The 11,184-nt window shown below is 46.5% G+C and overlaps 1 protein-coding gene across 1 annotated transcript; it reads left to right on the top strand.

Annotated features, from left to right (window-relative positions):
- Positions 1-1,605: 1,605 nt before the first annotated feature.
- Positions 1,606-2,264, top strand: LOC145942156 (uncharacterized). The gene is made up of 2 exons (XM_083048629.1): positions 1,606-1,611; positions 1,722-2,264. Exons 1-2 carry the CDS (start codon positions 1,606-1,608, stop codon positions 2,262-2,264), a joined length of 549 nt encoding a protein of 182 aa, XP_082904755.1.
- Positions 2,265-11,184: the final 8,920 nt, after the last annotated feature.

Here is an 11,184-nt window from a genome sequence, read left to right as displayed (position 1 = left end):
ATGGATGTCCCAACACCAGCGCCGCCACCGGTCAACAGACCCCCTGTAAAGGGAGCTGTCAAGAAATTAGAGGATTACCCTCCTGGCATAGGGCAGGAGGATATGAGCGCATACGATGAGTTGACCGCGCGTATTCAGGGGCTGCTCGACATGAGGGAAAAGCTTAAGAAGGGACACAAGGGCCCGCCTTCAAAACCTCCCCCGAGCAGAGCAGTCCCCTACGACGCCGACCGGCAGTACGCCGTGCCGCCGAAGGGACCGGTCCCTACCAAGGACGGCGCCGGGAAGAAAGGAAAGAGAAAGGGTAACTCCCAAAAGGGTGGAAATCCTCTGGGAGACCCAGGAAAGGATGGGCCGAAGCCAATAATGGCGAAGGCCCAAACAAGGGGTCCCTCCCCTAACAATCCTCCCCCGCTCCCGCGACCTTCGGATGCCCAGGATTCCGCCTGGGTGAAGGTCGTTGGGAGGAAGGAAGCGAGGAAGAGTCGAGCGCCGGTACCAGCGCCCGCTAAGCCCTCCTCCAAGAGCAGTAGCGGGACCAAGAAGTCTCCCCCCCTCGAGGTTAAAGAGAAGGCCGAGGGAAAGGCTGCCCCAGGCGCTACTGTGAGGAGGTCCGGGAGGAACCCCAGGACGGCGGCGGTGACTATTCACTGCCCGGAAGGCTCATACGGCGAGACAATTGCCCTTGCCCGCCAAAAGGTGAGACTAGAGGAGCTGGGCATTAAAGACGTTAAGGCTCGCCGAGCAGCCACCGGGGCCATCCTATATGAGATCCCGGGGGAAAATAAGGGGGAAAAGGCAGACCTCTTCGCGGAGAGGCTGAGACAAACGCTAGACGGAAAAGAAGGAGTCCGGGTGACCCGCCCTTGTAAGAGGAGCGATATCAGAATACACGGACTCGACGACTCAGCTACCGTCGAGGAAGTGAAGCAGGAGGTAGCTAAGATTGGATGGTGCCAGGCCTCCGAAATCAAAACGGGCCAGATCCGTTTCAACAAGGGGGCCATGGGCACCCTCTGGTTGCAGTGCCCAGTCGCGGCCACGGTCAAGGTGGCCGCGGCGGGTAAAGTAAATGTGGGATGGGTGGTGGCCAGGGTAGAGCCACTCAAAGCGCGCCCTCTCCAGTGCTTCCGGTGCATGGGAAGAGGGCACGTCAAAGAGCAATGCAGCAGCCCGGTTGATCGAACTGGCTGCTGCTATAAATGCGGCTCCCTTGGCCACAAGGCCATAGAATGCAAAAATAAGACGCACTGCGTCTTATGCGCAGAGGCCGGCTTGCCGACCAACCATCGCGCCGGCGGCGAGAGCTGCCGCGCAAAGAAGGTTGGAAGGGCCGCCAAGAAGGGCGGCAGACAGATAGAGAAGAAGGGAGGAGCTAAGGGGGGTCTCGGGGATGGCGTAGCCTCCCCCGAGCCTTCCCAAGGCAAGCAAGGAGAGGAGTAAGGAGGGGCCAAGGGGGGCTCCGGGGATGGCCTTGCCTCCCCCGGGCTCGCCCAAGGCCAAGTTAAGGAGGCGCCCAAACTTCAACGTAGACGTAGAGAAAGGGGCGCCTCCAAACAGGTGAAGCTAGGAGGAGACGCGCCTCCAGCTCAAACCAATGAGCTTATGGAGGTGACCATGGAGGAGGTCTAAGCGTCGCCAATTATGGCGAAGCAAATAGGCCTCCTCCAGGCAAATCTGAACCACTGTGCCAGGATCTTTTCCTACATACCCTGGCGCAGTGGAAATGCGGAATAGGGATCGCGGCCGAGCCGTATCGTGTCCCAGCCGATAATCCGTGCTGGGCCACGAACGATAGCGGCTCGGTCGCGATCACGTGGAGACAAGAGACAGGCTCCCCTCCGTGCACCAAGATCGGAGGGGGGCGAGGGTATACAGCCGTGGAGTGGGGCCCACTGTGGGTAATCGGGTGTTATATCCCCCCCAGTGTAGACCCTGGCACGTTCGGGGATATCCTCGACGAGATCTCGCTCGTCGTGTTGAGGAGACTCCCCGAACCAATTGTGGTCGCCGGCGACTTCAATGCCCATTCGGCGCATTGGGGTTCCCGACGAACGAACCGCAAAGGCAGGGTTTTGGAGGATTGGGCAGCGGTTCTCGGCCTCTGTATCATAAATCAGAGATCGAGCAGCACCCTGGTCAGGCCGCAGGGGGAGTCCATTGTTGATTTAACATGGGCGTCTCCCTTTGCGGCAGACAGGATTAGGGACTGGCGAGTGATGCAAGAAGAGATCCTCTCCGAGACCATCTATACATCCGGATGAGAGTCGACATCACCCGCCGGGGGGTGCTGAACCGCGCCCAAGGGGGGGACCTACCCAAAAGGTGGGCCCTAGCCAAGTTGGATTCTGACAGGTTGGTGGCAGCCATGCTCTCTGCCACCTGGCCCGGTGCAGAAGCACCGCAAGGGATAGAGGACCAGGTGGCATGGCTCGGGGAAACCATGAGGGATGCTTGTGACACCTCTATGCCCCGAGCCAAGCCGAGGCCGCAGAGAGCGGCGTACTGGTGGACGGAGGAGATTGCGGACTTGAGACGCACCTCCGTCCAGGCCAGACGCCGCTTCAAGAGGATGAGAAGAAGAGGCCTCGGCGACGACGGCGAGGGCGTGGCTGAGGCGCTCGAGCGTTACAGATCAGCTCTGAGCGCTGCCATCAGAGAGTCAAAGGCAAGGTCCTGGGACGAACAGCTCCAGGGCCTCAATGCGGGGGCGTCCATATAGGGCAGTAATGAAGAAACTGCGAAGATGGACGCCCCCCGTGACGGAGGCGCTGGACACCGAAGTATTGGAAAATATACTATCGACCCTCTTCCCACAATGCGACAGGGTTCGTGAATTACATGTAAGGAAACCCGTCGCGTGGGAGGAGGAATACGAGGTGTCCAGCGCCGAGCTGGCCGGGATTGCCAAGAGGCTCAGAGCCCGGGGCAATAAGGCCCCGGGGCCTGATGGCATTCCCGGAAGGGTCTGGCTATATGCCATGACGCACCTGTCGGAACCAATGAGAAGGCTGTATACCGACTGTCTCAGGGAAGGAGAGTTCCCCCCAGTCTGGAGTAAGGCCAAGTTGGTACTCATCCCAAAAGGGGGCAGAACAGATGGAGCGCCTTCCGCGTATAGGCCCATCTGCCTGCTCGATGAGGTCGGCAAGATCTTCTAACGAATAATTGCCGACCGACTCGTCAGGCAGATGCGTGAAGTGGGGCCCGACCTCCACGAGGACCAGTTCGGATTCCGCGAACATAAGTCAACGACGGACGCGATTCTGCGCGTCCGATCGTTCGCGGAGTTCGAAGCTGAAGAGGGCAGGGTGGTGGTTGGTGTATCGTTAGATATAACCAACGCTTTTAACACCCTGCCCTGGGGAAAGGTGAGGGGCGCCCTTGAAGAACATGGCGCCCCTCCATATCTCGTGGAGGTCGTAAAGGCCTACTTTAGAGACCGTGGCCTAGAGTACCGGGACAAAACCGGTGCTCAACGCGGAAGGAAGGTGTCGTGTGGTGTCCCACAGGGGTCAGTGTTGGGCCCCCTGCTGTGGAACATCACGTACGACAAAGTGTCCGTTCTGCCCTCCCCCCGGCTGCCGTGTCGTCTGCTACGCAGACGACACAATAGTTCTGGCCGGGGGGAACGACTGGGGGGACGCAAAAGGGAAGGCAGACTTAGCGGTGGCCTGCGTGGTGCGCGCTATAAAGGAGTTGGGCCTTAAGGTGGCTCCCCACAAAACGGAAGCCATCTATTTTCATGATGGCTCCCAGGGGAAGCCACCAAGGGCCCAAGTTATCGTGAACGGCATCCCCGTCCAGCTGGGGCCAAGTATTAAGTACTTGGGGCTCTGGCTGGACGGTACTTGGCGCTTTGGCGAACACTTCGGTCGTCTGGCCGAGAAAGCCAACGGGGTAGCGGTGGCACTCAGTCGCCTGCTGCCCAATCTTGGCGGGCCAGACGACCGGGTTAGGAAGCTGTATGCGGCAGTGGTGAACTCGGTGACCCTGTATGGGTCACCGGTGTGGGCGGTCGAGGCGGTGGCCACCCGAAGAATAAAGGATATCCTCCGTAGAATACAGCGGAGGATGGCCATCCGCGTCGTCCGCGGGTACCGAACAGTGTCGCATGCAGCGGCCTCGGCCCTTGCAGGACTGCCCCCCCATGGAGCTCCAGGCGTACGCCTATAAAAGAGCGTACGAAAGAGTTAAGGAGCTCCGTGGGGAGGGCTTCAAAATAACAGAGAGGGTCCAAGGCGCAAGCCCGACGACGAATGATGGAGGAATGGGGGGATTGGCTAGAAAACATCCCCCCATCCAATTCGGGAAGGAGGGTCATCGGGGCTGTGAGGCCTGTCCTAGAAGAGTGGGTGGACAGGCCTCACGGCTGGATGTCGTATCACGTGACACAGATGTTCGCCGGACATGGATGTTTCGGCGAATACCTGTGTCGAATAGGGAAGGAGCGCACCGCGCAGTGCCACCACTGCGACGAGGACAGGGACACGGCGCAGCACACGCTGGAGTTCTGTCCAGCGTGGGCTGAAGAGCGCCGTGTCCTTGTCGGAAAATCTGTCGCTCCCAGCCATTGTTGCAAAGATGGCCGCGAGCGAGGAAGTATGAGAGGCGGTCTCCTCCTTCTGCTACAATGTCATGACGCAGAAGGAGGAGGCCGAAAGAGAGCGGGAAAGACGGGGGGGAAGAGGGAGGATTCCCCTGAATCCCGGGAGGAGAGGGACGACCCCTCCTGGCTGCCTGGGCGAGGAAACCGCCGTAGTGGGGGGCCGGGGGGGAGAGAGCCCGTGACGAGACGGAAGACGGCGGCGGGGGAAGGGGGAGAACACGAAGACCCCGTTACCGTCAACAACAACAAGCCCCCCCATGACAATAACGGGGAACTTAGGTTCCCCAAGTCACACGGGGGGAGCGCCTTTATATGAGAGGTGGCCAGATATAACGGGATGTTGGGCGAGGGGCGCTATGCCCCCCTCGCCCAAAATAGAAAGGGGATGAGGCTCATTTGGGCGGTGTGGTTGGGCGGGGGGCGCTGTGCCCCCCGCCCGGCATTACAAAGGAGGCTCCTTAGGGGGCGGAGTTGTAGTCCGAAGAGGAGGGCGGGGACGGGTGTCGCCTGGCCAGCGGCCGCATGGCGAAAGCCCTGCGACCGGGGGCCGGGCGGCTTCCGCCCCCGCCCCTGCCGAGTTCCTTCCCTAGGGGAAGGCCTCGGCGCTGCCCCCGGACCGATGGTCGAATCCCGCAAGGGAGGGAACCGCGGTCCGGGGGCAGGGGGACCACAGGGACTCATTAGGAGTCCCATTGCACGTGGTCCCCCCGGGTAGGGACGCGGCAGCGGGTGTCCTCTCACCGGTGCCTTAGTGCGCCGGTGGGAGGGCATCACTGCCTGCGGACGGGTTTTCCCCCCCTCCTGGGGGAACTCCCAGAAGTCGGGCTCCCGGAGCGTTGGCCGAATCTCTTTTCCCTTTGGGAGGGAGAGGGAGCCTCGTTCCGGAAGCGGGGGGTGGCGGCTCGAGCGGGATACTCGAGCCGTGACCCCGCCTCCCAAACTTTTTGGGAGGGCGCGACGTGGGGGTTGTGCCCCCCTGCGCCGCAACCGGGCTGGACCGCACGATGTTTTCGCGGGGGAGAGTATCTTCCTCTCGGGGAAGATGCTCTCCCGGGATAGGTAGGGCCAGGTGATGGCGGGAAGTGATGTAAATGCTAGTTCCCCGCCATCACTGTAAGCGCCAGCGTAGGCACCCGCTGTGGTTTTAGTGAGGTAGGTCTTGGGCCCCCTGATCGATCCATTCGTGAAACGATCAAGGGGAACAAGGAGTCCCACAAAACCCTCATCCTCTACCCGGGGGAGGAGGGTACCATGATGGTTTCCACAGCGCCAAAAAAAAAAAAAAAAGGGCAATAAAACAATAAATTTAATGTCTTTTCGAAACGATCCTCAACATGATCAAAGAAGACATAATGCTCCACGAGCTAATGAAATAGCTGTTGTCTTTCAGAATGTAGATGGTGAGCCTCCGTTTGAAAGAGATATTCGCGGATTTATAATAAAAATTTGAACAATGTTCAACAAATATCAATTCTGGACAAAAGGTGTGACCCAATGTGTTATCCTTTGTTATATCCATATGGAAACGATGGATGGCATTCAGAATTTAAATCATATAATCCTAAATATCCAGGATTCAAAGTAACTCAAATGGATTATTACGCTCATCTGTTGGCACCAAGAGTCGAATTTAGTCAATTTAAAAAGGCCGGCAAGTTGAGATGTCAATTTATACTTGATGCCTATATGAAAACTGAAGCCAATAGGCTTAATTATATTAAATTAAATCAATTAAGAGCAGAACTTTATTCGGGATTAATGGATCACCTAGATAATCGAGCACAAAATGAAGGAATTACAGCTGGTATACCTGTAATATTACCATCGTCATTTATGGGCAGTCCTAGAAACATGCAAGAAAGGTACCAAGATGCCATGTCTCTGGTCAGAAAGTTTGGTAAACCAGACATTTTTCTTACGATGACTTGCAATCCTCAATGCCCCGAAATTAAGGATAATCTTGATGGATGTTTACTAGAATTTAGACCTGATTTGGTAGCTGAAACATTTAACTTGGATGTAAAAGAGATTTTAAAGAATCTAATCCAAAATAAAATTTTTGGAAATATTATAGCTTAGGCAGGTGTGATTAAGTTCCAAAAAAGAGGACTTCCACATTTGCATTTACTTGCAATGTTGAGTGATGAAGATAAGCCTGGACTTCAAGAAATCATTGACATGATGGTATGGGCTGAAATTCCTGACGAAGAAAGATATCCAGAACTTAATTTAAGAGTTTTGAAGCACATGATTCATGGTCCTTGTGGAGATCTCTCCCAGAGATATCCTTGCACTTGGGACGATGGAAAATGTTCAAAAGGTTTTCCAAAAGAGTTTCGTGAAGAAACTAATGCTAATGTGAATGGATATCGCATGTACCAACGAAGGAATTTTGGGAAAAAATACATCGTCAGAGGCAAAGAAGTTGATAATCGATGGGTGGTGCCATATTCATCATATTTAATCATGAAATATGATCAACATATCAATTTGGAAATATGTTCATCAGTAAAGAGCGTAAAATACTTATATAAATATATTCATAAAGGATTTGACTGTGCTGCAATTGAAGTGCAAGCACGAGATGGCACAAGGCTAATTAAAATAGATGAAGTTAACTCATTCCTGGATGCAAAATATGTTAGTGCTCCAGAAGCAATGTGGAGATTGAACGGATACGATTTAATAAGACTGGCAGTTCATTTGCCTAATCGCCAAATGGTTTATTTTCAAGCGGGAAATGAAGAGCAAGCTGCTCAAAGAGAGTTTACTCGAGATACTACGCTGACTGCATGGTTCAAATTGAATCAATCTGATGAAAATGCGGTGCATTTTATTTACACAGATATTCCTTATCATTATGTGTATAATAAAAAAGAAACTAAGTGGAAGCCACGCAAAAAAGGTAGTGACAAAATAATTTCAAGACTTTATACAGTAAGCATAAAAGATATTGAGAGATTTTATCTACGTCTTCTTCTACTCCATGTGGCTGGAGCTAAACGTTTTGAAGATTTGAGAACTGTAAATGGAGTTCTATATGAAACGTTTAAAGATGCAGCAATTGCAAAAAATTTGGTAGAAGCTGATGATCTTTGGAGAAAAACGCTGGAGGAAGCAACAGAATCAAACATGCCTGCACAAATTCGAGAATTATTTGCCTACATTTGCATCTTTGGAACTCCAATAGATGTACCAACTATTTGGAATAAATATAAAGATTTCATGATTGAGGATTTTGTACATAACAATGTTGTCAATCCAGAAAATATGGCTTTAAACCATATACAAGAAATTCTGATAAATAATGGAAGTAGCTGTGAGAACTTTCAATTGCCAAATCCAACTCCAGTAAATATTTATGTAACAGGGTATAATGTGGATGAGGAAAGAATACGTGGTGATTATTTATTATCGACACTAAATGCAGAGCATTTTTTTCGCACTGCTGTAAAATTCTTAAGACTTCTAATCTATTTCTAATTTCTTAACTTTTCTAATCTATTTCTAATTTATAATTCTTTTAAAATTCTTCATCAATCATTGTAGATATTGTTTATTGAATTATGATGTCAGACGCGGAGTCACATTTTTGAGAGTTAACAGAAGTTTTATTCTTAGGCTTTACATCAAAATAAATTTGTCTACATATTATTTGCATTCAATATATTAGTAAGGTATATTGAAAATTACTCTATATTTTCGTCAATATATAAACATAATAAATCTACTGTTACATTTCCAGCAAAAAAGGATTTTATAATCTTTTAATCAAGATTTATAGCTAAATGAACTAAAAAGGGTTTTCGATATATTAACATATACACAAGTAATGCGAAAATATTTATTTCAATAAAAACGCAAGAAAAAACTTATGTGATTTAAGCTTCTGATGTTATAATCTAATATATTTGCAAAAATAGATAGATCCTGTGTACAATAGAGAAAATATTAGGATAAATATTAAATATTAGAAATAGGAATTATTTTAAAATAATTCCTATTTTTAACATTTAATATTTATTCCTAATATTTTTTTTAGTGCGCAGAGCGATAAGAGGTCTTAATTTTTAAAATTCTTTCTAATTAAAAAATTTTTTTATTTCTCTAAATGTTTTTATTGAGGAGATGTAAATATAATCTATTCTTAATTTTAATTTTAGATATTAATAGTGATAAGAAAGATAGTAATGAAGAGTCAGAATATTTACCTTCAGATGATGAAGAAAGTTCAGATAATGATGAAAGAAATTCATCGAATAATGACGAATCTCCTCAAAAATCTGTTTTTAGTGCAACAAAATCTTCAATTTCCAGTTTAGATAACTCACAAGTAAATATTGTCGGTACGTCCGCATGCAATGATGAAATAATGCATGTTGAGAAATCTAATGCGAAATCAATGAAACGTAACTACTGTTTCTTCTGCATGAAACCTCAAACACAACTTGTTCGACATTTAGAGGTTGTGCATTACAATGAGCCCGAAGTAAAACAATTTGCTGTATTACCCAAAAAGAATAAGGAAAGAAAAAAAATTATAGATATCATAAGAAGAAATGGCAATTTTAAATTCAATACAACTTCAGAATTTAATAACGGACAACTTATTGTGTGCAGACGTCCCAATATAAAATTTAATAAAACTGCTACATATTTTACTGCTTGCATAAAATGTAAGAGCTTCTTTGCCAAAAATACAATACGTCATTATTCACGAAAGTGCTTTTAAAAAAATTTTTAAACCAATAGAACTGTTTTGGTCATGGGCAGAAAAGTTATCGGTACGATACATGAATTGGCAAATGAAACTTTAAGAAAAACAGTGTTTCCTGTAATGCGCGAAGACGAAATAACCCGTATAATAAGATATGATAAATTATTAATATGCAAATAAACTTTGCCTTAAATATAAGTCTCAACATCAACACGACATGATATGGGCTAGATTACGTGTCCTTGGTCGTTTTCTTGTGGGATTAAAAAAAAATAAATAAAGATGTACAAGATTTCAAATCGTTATATCAACCTAGAATGTACGATGATTGCATCTCAGCAATTAATATTGTTGCAGGATATAATGACAAAGAAAAAATTTATAAAGCCCCTGCAGTAGCATCTAATTTATCGACTTTAATTAAACACATAGGAAATATTCTCATTCCTGAATATATAAAAAAATATGTACAGAAAAAAAATTAGTTAAAGATTTTTTGCAATTATTAATTGTGAATATTGGAGAATTAGTGTAAATAAAACTGTTATAGAAACACAGTCAATTAATAAAAGGCACGAAAAGGTTATTCTCCCATCATTGGCAGATATCCAACAATTATTCAAATATCTGAAGAAAAAGAGAACCGAAGCTTATAATGTCTTAAAACAATCTTTTTCTTATAATAATTGGCTTTTATTAGCAGAAATGACACTGACTTCAGTGCATGTATTTAACAGACGACGATCAGGAGAGATTGAAAGAATACTTATTGATGATTTTCAAAATTATGAGAAAGTGAATAAAAATATGAATGGTGACATTTATAATTCTTTATCAGAAGAAAACAGAAAAATTGCAGAAAAATATGTTCGGTTTTGTATAAGGGGCAAACTGGGACGTACTGTGCCTGTCTTATTATCGAATGATTTGTTTCAATGTGTTACACTTATTTTAAAATTACGGAAAGAAGCTAAAGTGCCAAAAAACAATCCAATGTTTTTGGATTGCCTGGTTTTACTAAAAATAGATACAGATATCTTAGAGCTTGTGTTCTAATTCGTAGATTCGCAGAAGAATGTAATGCAATGCATTCAACATGTTTGAGGGGTACAATGTTGCGGAACATATTGCAACACATTGTATCCAAATGAATCTTAACGATATTGATATTTCGGATCTCGCCACATTTATGGGACACACAGATAAAATACATAAAGAACATTATAGACAGCCATTGGCAACTAGAGATATAGTTAAAATCTCACAATATTTAGAAGCGGTGCAAGGCAATATACAGGATTCTAATAATGAATCTTCATCAAATAGCGAAACCGAACAAAATAGTGATACAGAAAAGAGCATTATCAATAGCAGTAATGAAATAAGTAAGCGAAATTGATAAATAATTACATAAAAAATTAAATATAATAATAATAATAATAAAATTTAATATTTTCGAGTTTCACTACATTTTTTATTTGTAATATTTATGTACAATTATATAATTTATGTATAATATTATTGTGTATAATTATGTATGTACAATTTATTATCAAATTATTTCAGATATAACTTCAGATATATATATTTCAGTTAACGCAGCAAAACCTATAAAGGTTGATTCACACTATACGGCACGGGCCGTCACGTTCCAGCAACGGCACGTATCACTTCAGGCATTTGTCAAACATATGGAAAATTTAACATTGCCTTCTTTAAGAGAAATTCAGACAATGAAGAAAATATATAGATCCTTGGCTAATCGTACATCGCCACAAATAAAAACATGGCTACATAACAAACAAAAGGCTTCACGACAGTCATGTATGTAATCTTTTTTGGTAAATTTCTTTGTCAA

The sequence above is a fragment of the Prenolepis imparis genome, unplaced genomic scaffold (assembly GCF_030444845.1).
Source record: "Prenolepis imparis isolate NDT839.2.m4 unplaced genomic scaffold, iyPreImpa1.0 SCAF_10, whole genome shotgun sequence".
NCBI classification, from domain to species: Eukaryota; Metazoa; Arthropoda; class Insecta; order Hymenoptera; family Formicidae; genus Prenolepis; species Prenolepis imparis.
The sequence above is the reverse complement of the archived record's forward strand: the minus strand, read 5'-3'. Positions and strand labels throughout refer to the sequence as shown.